At 32.6% G+C, this 8,691-nt stretch overlaps 1 protein-coding gene across 1 annotated transcript in view; it reads left to right on the forward strand.

Moving 5' to 3' along the window:
- MIB1 (MIB E3 ubiquitin protein ligase 1) overlaps positions 1 to 7,887 on the forward strand; it is a 120,310-nt gene extending 112,423 nt beyond the window's left edge. The window contains exon 21 of the mRNA XM_045850086.1: positions 2,335 to 7,887. Within this exon, the coding sequence (XP_045706042.1) occupies positions 2,335 to 2,475 (141 nt within the window). The 3' untranslated portion in view covers positions 2,476 to 7,887. The remainder of the gene's footprint in view (positions 1 to 2,334) is intronic.
- The last annotated feature ends 804 nt before the right edge of the window (positions 7,888 to 8,691 follow it).

The following is an 8,691-nucleotide window of genomic DNA, read 5'->3' on the forward strand; positions in this document are numbered from 1 at the left end:
ACCTATAATTGAAATCATATGGTACTTGTCTTTTTCTGACTTATTTTCCTTAGCATAATACTCCTCAGGCTTATCCATGGTGTCACAAAAAGTAAATCTCCTTCCTTTTTTATAGCCAAGTATTATTCCATTGTGTAAACGTACCACAGCTTTTTTTATCCACTCATCTACTGATTGACACTTGGGCTGCTTCCAAATCTTTGCTATTGTAAATAATACACAATGAACATAAGAGTGCATATAGTCTTTTGAATTAAGTATTTCAGGTGTCCTTGGATTTATTCCCAGAAGTGGAATTGCTGGGTCATATGGAAGTTCCATTTTTAGTTTTTGAGGTAACTCCATATTGCTTTCCACAGTGTCTGCACCAATCTACATTCCCATCAACAGTGTACAAGGGTTCCCCTTTCTCCACATCATCGCTGACAGTTGTTATTTGTTTATTTCTTATGCATGCTTGTTTGTTGATTTATCAATGATAGCCATTCTGACAGGTATGAAGTGATACCTGGTTGTGGTTTTAATTTGCATTTCTCTGATGATTAGTAACATTGAGTATCTTTTCATATGTCTGTTGATCCTCTGTTTATCTTCTTTGGAGAAGTGTCTATTCAAGTTTTTTGTCCATTTTTTGATTGGATTGTGTGGTTTTTTTGGTGTTGAGTTTTATAAGTTCCATAAATTCCTTCTAAATTTTGGATAGTAAGCCCTTATCAGGTGTATTGGTGAATATGTTCTCCTGTTCAGTGGGTTGTCTTTTCACTTCGTTGATGCAAAATATATATGAGTCACATGACTCTAGTCCACTCTGCCCTCCCTCCATCAGAGACCAGAGTGAGTGGCTATGAAGGAAATTTTGTGTATTAGCCCTTTAAGATAGTGCATATGTCCCTAGTGGACTCCCATCTCTTTTTGGTGGATAGAAACCCTTCTATGTTCCACAGCCAGATGTCATGTGGGCGCCTCTTCCTGGCTCTGGTCCTCTGGGTCAGGGAGCCCAGTTTGGGGTTTAGGCCCCACGCTTTTCGGGAACTACCCTGTAGCTGAGATACCCCATAGGAGTGGGCCCAGCCCTTTTCACATCTCTGCCCTTTCTACCAGTCTTGCTGTGTCTTCTGAAACTCTTGGTTTTAAGATTCCTCTTTAGCTATTTTCAGTTGATTATTCAGGATGATTGTTCTTAAATTTAGTTGTAATTCCAGTTTGGTCCTGGGAAGAGGTTAGTGCAGTGTCCACCTGTTCCAGCACCATCCTGAAATCATGACCCCATTTTTTATATGCTTTGTTTTTCTACAATGATTTCTGGTATTATCAAAGTTGTTAGCTACATTTTCATGTAGGCTTCAGGTCTTATTTATTAATCTAGATGGTCTCATTTAAATATTTCACTTATATATTATTTGGGAAAAGTGTAATTCAGAATAAATACTATAATACAGAGGTGGGCAAAAATAGATACAGTTCTTTGTATGGAAAATAATACAATAATAAATTAAGAATAGATTCTTGTGTTTGACATATAACTGTAAGCCTACTTTTGCCCCACCCTGTATGTTTAGGTAAAAATGTTTTTATAAAATACAAAATGTAAAATGTGTTTTGTAAATGAATATGTGATTTCCAAGAGTGTTTCACAGAAGTATATCTGTCATACTTCTTAAGTCATTTTTCTAAGTTCATGAAGTCAGATTTATTGATATGTAGCTAAGACTAATAGCTTTTTACTAAGGAGATATACATTGATAGTAATGCAGTGCAGCATAATGTTTAAAATCAAGAGCTCTGGGCCCATGTGACTTGAGTTCCTCTTATGGCTTACTCTGGGGAAGTAAAAACTTTAAAAAACCCCACTAAACCTCAGTTTCCTCTTTTTTTAAAGTGGGAGTGATAATAGAACTGATATTGTATCATATCATAGTGCTTGGCATGTGTTCTTAGAGACATCTATATACTTTCTCCTTTCCCAGAAGGCCTGATGCATTGTGTTATTGTTATACAAGAACAGCATAGTACCTAAGAGTTGCGGAATCTGAATCAGACTGAATGGAGCTGTTTACATTAATTCCCTGTTAGATTTTGGCATTTGTGTGTTTGTTTTACGTAGTATTTTTTATATATTATTTGTTTTCTGTAGTACCTTTTATACTGTTCTGACAGTACAACCAATATTTATATTTTATAGAGGTGATATTTTAACTATTCAAAATTTTTTCAGAATTTAAGCAACAAAAGATTATTTGACTACAACAAAAGAAAATAATGTTACATAATTGTCTCATGTTATGCCTTCAAAATATAAAATGTCTCAGCTTTATTTTTTATCTCCCGTTCCAGACAATGTGCCCTGTGTGCTTGGACCGTCTAAAGAATATGATTTTCCTCTGTGGCCATGGAACGTGCCAGCTCTGTGGAGACCGAATGAGTGAATGTCCCATTTGTCGCAAGGCTATTGAACGAAGGATTCTTTTGTATTAACAAGAAACTCAGTGTGTTTTGTTAGCTGAGGTGTTTGGTCATGAGATCTTAGTAAGCTTTTAAGCTAGTTGGAAGTTGTAATGAATTAATTTTTAATATTATAGTTTCTTTACTAGAGTATTACGAGACTGTAAATGTACCAGAACAAAAAACTCTAATACAAATAGTGGTTGAAGTCTTGTTTTTTTTTGTTTGTCTTAATTTGAAATATGAAATCCATATACTCGATAGGTAATTTACTATTGGCTAAGGGGAAAAATCCTTTAAAAATCTTTTACAAATTTATTAGACTTTTGATACAGTGAGTTAACACAGGTACTCAGAAAAGTTAGGGCCACTGAGGCACTAAATGAAAGGGGCAAGTCAAACCATTGTCACATAAATCAAGGAAATATTGAAGAGAGACTTCTTTTTGAGATAAACATCAAGTTATTCAAATGATTGTTTCTGAATTCTTAAATGGAAGCATAGCATGAGAGAATAATGACTTTGCATTAATCTTATTTTTCTAGATTTAAATGGCAAAGGAAACTTGAATCCAGTTGCCAGTTTCAAAATGACTGGTAGACATGAAAAGGAAAAATAAAATATAATGAGGAACTGAAGGGAAGAAAATTATTCAGTCACAGAGTACCTATTAAATGACTATTAATAGTTGCCTTTCTTATATTAATTTATACACTGTTTTTTGTAGCCAGCCTTTAAAAAAAATGCCTGTGAAAAGTATACCTCAGATTTCCCTGTGTTTACTTATCCAGCTTTGATCTGCCTGGTGAAATGGTAATCCCCTAATTGGCCTCTGAGGTTCGATTCAGCTTTTCTAATATACTGAATAGTGGTACCCCAGTGATCTGAGGAGGATAATGCACTGTCTGGCATCTGCAGTCCTTTCTTCTCCATATCTATTAATTCTGACAGTGATTCTGGTTCTAGGCCTGGGTTCCATTCTCTCTCAGATAGTAAAGCTTACTATAAAGAAAACAGTCTCTCTCTCTCTATAGGCAAGGATATGATTTAAACTGCCAACAATATCCAAGACGTAGTAAATAGCCTAAGAATGAATACTTACTTACTTTAGAAAGAGCGACTAGGACATTTAGAGAGATATGTCCAATTACCTGTAAATTTTTTTTAACTTAAACTTTGACTTTAAAGCATCTAATCATTTTCTCTCCTTTGAATGAGTAATCTTACCTAGGATGGCTGTACACATAAACAAGTGTTTTGGGGTTCATTGCTGCTAGATCATTAAGATTATCAGCTATTTACAATAGTGTCTAGTATGTACTGTGTATAAATGTACTCCTAAGAGTAGTTATCTTACAGCTTTTTTCCCTCTTTGAATCTGATTCTTAAGTCAGTTTTTCTGTTACAACAACTTAACTCTGAAAGTACAAGGTCTCTAGGCCTCATAAAATATCATATTTCTGACTATTGAATGGCTGCTGCCATTATAGGTCTTGGTGAAAACAATGGTGAGCTTTGCTGGATGATTTTATAGTCTTGGTAATTCCATATCTGTGTTCAGTGGAGTCACATCGTTTAGAATGATAAAATTTTTATAAATTTACATTTGAAAATTTATATTGACTCCACTCAGTTATCTAATAAATGGCCATGGAGGCTATTTTTAAGCCATATTTTGAAGTTATGAAAAGAACATCTGACTGACAATATTTGCATAAAGAGACAAATAAACTATTTTCTTTCAGGTTTGAAAACAGTGGAAGTCCAGATTTTCCTTTTCTTTTATGCCCTAGATCACTCATCTCTGTTCCTTAGATCTGCTGGGAAGCAGGGAGCAACTGGGTGACTCTGCATAGTTTGGCCAGCCAGAGAATTTTATGGTCTGGATCTCTACTTAAAACCTTTTTATTTGTCTTCTGAGCTGCAGTGCTAAAATTTATACTCCTGACAGGCTATTTCATTTTCCAGACTTGTTTATTTCCACCATATTAAGGAAACAATAACTTAAAAACTTAACAGAAGTTACAAAGTCACTATAATTATAGTGTTATGCAATGGTGGATTTCCTCTATTTGTACCACTTTGAAATTTACTTAATGAATAGAAAATGTTTCTCTACTCACCTTTTCAAGCACCTGAAATTTTTTTTTAAATTTATTTTGGGACTGTGAGAGAGAATAAGATTAAGAACTTAATTGCTTAAATGACTTTCCTCTAACTCTGTGAAACTGCTACCTCTTATTATATATGTCAGCAGTGCTTTCCCAAATAGGGATGTTTCCTCCTCATCGTCATGTCTTTATCTTATGCCTCAAAGAGCTTTTACTTTTCCTAGAATTAGTTAAAAAAGCAAAACTGACATACATTCATTAAAAAACATATTGGGCTTCAGGGGATAGATCCATGACGTTGAAAAAACAAAGAACAGCATCTTAACACATAGAGAATTTATCATGCAGCTGTATATTTGAAATAACCTGTAGACAAAAAGAAGGGATCCTAAGGTACTGATGGCATTTCTTAAGGTTTTATAAGAATAATTGTTAAGTAGCATTTGGACCCCCTCTTTCTCCTTCTTACTCCTACCACATTTTCTTCTTTATTCTTCTAAGATTGTCAATTTTGTTACTGAAAACATACAACTTAACAAATGGTGGTGCTATTCTAATTGTTTTTCTTAATATGTATTTAATTTTGCTGGGAGCAAGAAAGTTATTCAAGAAAAAATCATTTTGTATTAGTATAGGAATATTATATCACGCAAGTGTTTAGCTGGCTGAATTATGCTTTTTATAGTTTTAAACATTGCAGTGAGGAATAAAATTAATTGATAATGTTGAAAATAACTTTCTTAAATTTATATCTGATGGTTTTAGCCTCTAAGACCATTTTAGCATATTGAAATGCATGTTGCTTAAGATTTGTCCAGTTCAAATTTCAAAGCTTCATTTTTACATGGTAGAAATATACCATTTAGTTATATTGCCCAATTGCTGTTTTTTGTTTATTATGAATTGTGGATCCTTTGGACTAGGAATTAAATTTATGAACTAAGAGAATTAGTGATGGGGTAGAATAGAAAGGAGAGTAGGGGGTTGCAGCAAGAAAGAAAGAAATATCAATGTTAAATAAGTGGGGACAAGGGGGATTGTGTAGATTTCATCAAAGCAGTAATAGAGAAAGTGTATTTAATTGAATAATAGAAAGGGTCTTTCAGTCAGTTTTCAATGTAGTTTAATTGATAATTGCTTTGTAAACTATAGACTTTAATACCACTTGCTTTAAAAAAAACCATAAGGAAAAGCACTTCTCAAAGTGTCTAAAATATTTTATAATAATAATTTGTATAAAAATTGAATTTTGGAATAGAATTTTTTGCATTTTTTTATTGTGGTGAGAACACATAACCTGAAATTTACCATCTTAACCAATTTTAGTGTACAGTTCAGTAGTGTTAAGTAAATTCACATTGTTGTGAAACAGATCAGATCTTGAAAAGTTGAAACTTGATACCCATTAAACAACAAGCCCCCCCCATGTGGGATCAGATTTTGATGAAATATAAAAAGGAACACCTGAATTATCTTAACAGTTTGTGTTTGCGAAATCCAAAGTCATGGTAAACATCAAGTTCCTAAAACTTGGAGGGTGACAGAATTTCTTCCTTTTCCCCTTAAAATTATCATCATTCATAATTGACTAGGTTTTAAATGTCTGTTAATTGGAAGGGTTTGTAAGTTCATTTTGAACCAGAGGGAAGAAACACATTTTAAACATTAGAATTAGTTTAGCTTTGAATTTGTACTCAATTGGGAATGTAAAAGATTATCACAAATTATGTGTGCCTTGTTGAAAATGTCAGTTTTCTTTAAGTTTAAATGTAACTGTTTCAAAATTTTTTTTCTCTCAAAAAGCAACCTAAGTTTATTTGCTTGACTATTATGATAGGAATGCTTACTGATATTACTTGATAATCATATATAGCCTTGGAGCTTTCACATATATATAAAACTATAATCGTATTAATAATTACAGCTGTACTTCTTTAAAACATTAAATTTGAGGAAAAATTATTCAGTGCTGCCTCATGTGTACGTTGCTTTGCTACAATGAGGGGGAAACCCTTTAGATTGAGCCTCAGTTTACTGCTAAATGGTTAGTAGTGGGGGAAACTGGAGTGTTAAAATATAAACTAGATAGTGGAGCTGATGAATTAAAATTGTAGGTTGCTATATTAGCATTTCTGCCTCCTTTTCTATTAGACTATTATTTTTTTCCAGCATTTATTCATGTTTGTGACTAAGGAGGAGATGGAAACCCAAGGCTAAAATTGAAATTTTTATTTTGTTGAGGATTTAAGCAGTTGGTTCAGGAAAGGTGACTTGCCACATCAATTTGGTGCCTAAATCCATAACTACAGTCTAATTGATACATCTAAAATGTGTAAGAAAGATGGTATTGCTGAATATTTTACTTTTTCTATACAGTCTCTTTGATTTTTTTTCATAGACATGACTTCTTTTCTCCAAAAAGCAAAATTATCTTTTAATTTTCTATAAAATAAACAAATATGCCACTTTGGCTGAAATCTGTAATTTCAGGAAGTTGGAAAGTTCAGTTCTGTCTCAGGGCTTTTTAACAGTTTAAGCAATTGGTAGTTACATTTCAGAAGGTTCATCTACATAATTCTTCAGTGCCTTGAAAGAATTATTAACCTGGCAACACTAAAACTTAATAGAAGGCATAGTGTGCAGGTATGCACATGTTTTTAAGTTGTATTGCTTAAGCTTGCGTAATAGCGATACTGTGCGTGTGCTGGGTTTGGGTAATTCTTTAAAGGAAGTTTTCTAGAGTTGCACTTGATAGTTTTTTTAACTGATTATTTGTGGCCATGACACTTACCAGAAAAGTAATTCTACGTTAAGTCATTATGCAAAGTCATGTATAAGATGCTTCTCAGAAAAGGAGTTAGGGTTCAGTTTTCCATTTTAATATGAAATGAGGATCTGTTTGGTTAACCCAGATGGTCTTCCTCTCAGATGAAAAAGAGGCCTTTTGTTCAAGTGATTTGGTTTTAAAGAAATTTGAGGGGTGGGAATGGAAATTACAAATTGCATGTTATTCTTTTGCTAGTATTACTGCTAGCCTTAGATTGAATCTACAAAATTGCTTTTAAGTTCTGTATATTTGTGTCATTCTAAATACAGTATATTCAGTAATAGAAGGCAATTTAATTGATTCAGCAGTGTTTTGCTTTGTACTTTTTCTGGTGGCTTTTAGCTTTCAGTTGATTAAATTTAAAGTCCTGTTTGTGAATATAGTTTTTGTATGGCAAATGATTCTTGCTTATTAGCTTTTTTTAAAAGGGTGCTTAGTAAGAGCTCAGCTTTTAAAAAATAAATGCAAACATTTACCATTAATAAAAGCTATGATGTAATATTGTAATGCTTTCTTCTCATCTTTTGAAATTATTCTTCATAGACATACACATAAATTTTGATTCTTAAAGCATTTGAAAACAAATCTCAGCATATCAAATCTTTTATTATTAGGAAAGAAATTTTCATGTCTGAGAAACAGGGACACACATATCTAGTTCAGTAAGATACAGGTGTCCACATCTGGAAGGCCAAAATTAACAATAATGTTTACATTTAAGGTATCTCTTATCTAATGGGCCAAAGAAGCTTCTCTTATTTTAACACCTCACACTCTTTCAGGATTAAGATATATTGTGAAAGTAGTCTAAATAGGATAAATTTGAAAGAAAATCAGTTAGTTAGGAAGAGTCAACTTTTTTAATAAAAAGATTGTTCTTATTCACAACTCAGGTGTAGACTTCATTTTCACGAGTACATTTTAAAGCAATGTACTAAATAAAGCCAAATAAATCTTGTGACTAAATTAGTAATTGAATGCTTTTAGGGTTACTTTATTTTCAAGTTAATAGAAGCACTTATTTTTGATGTTGCTAAGGGGTTGTCTAGTTGAGTTCAAAAGACTATGTATCTTGGATGTTTAAGAGGAAAACCATCTGAAGCAATTTTCTTAAATTGTTTAATTGAGAAAATATGTATTTCAACTTCAAAATTGTGAATTTCTTTTTGGATAATCTCTAACTGTATTTTTCTTTTTCCATTGCTGTATAATTAGATTTGTGGGAATATTTTATTAAATTGAAACTCTGTATAGGTTTTCAAAATAAAACCATTTTAGAAAATCTGATTTATATATTTTTTATCATTAACA

This window comes from Phyllostomus hastatus, unplaced genomic scaffold (assembly GCF_019186645.2).
Source record: "Phyllostomus hastatus isolate PE091 unplaced genomic scaffold, TTU_PhHast_1.1 phas_contig_80, whole genome shotgun sequence".
NCBI lineage: Eukaryota > Metazoa > Chordata > Mammalia > Chiroptera > Phyllostomidae > Phyllostomus > Phyllostomus hastatus.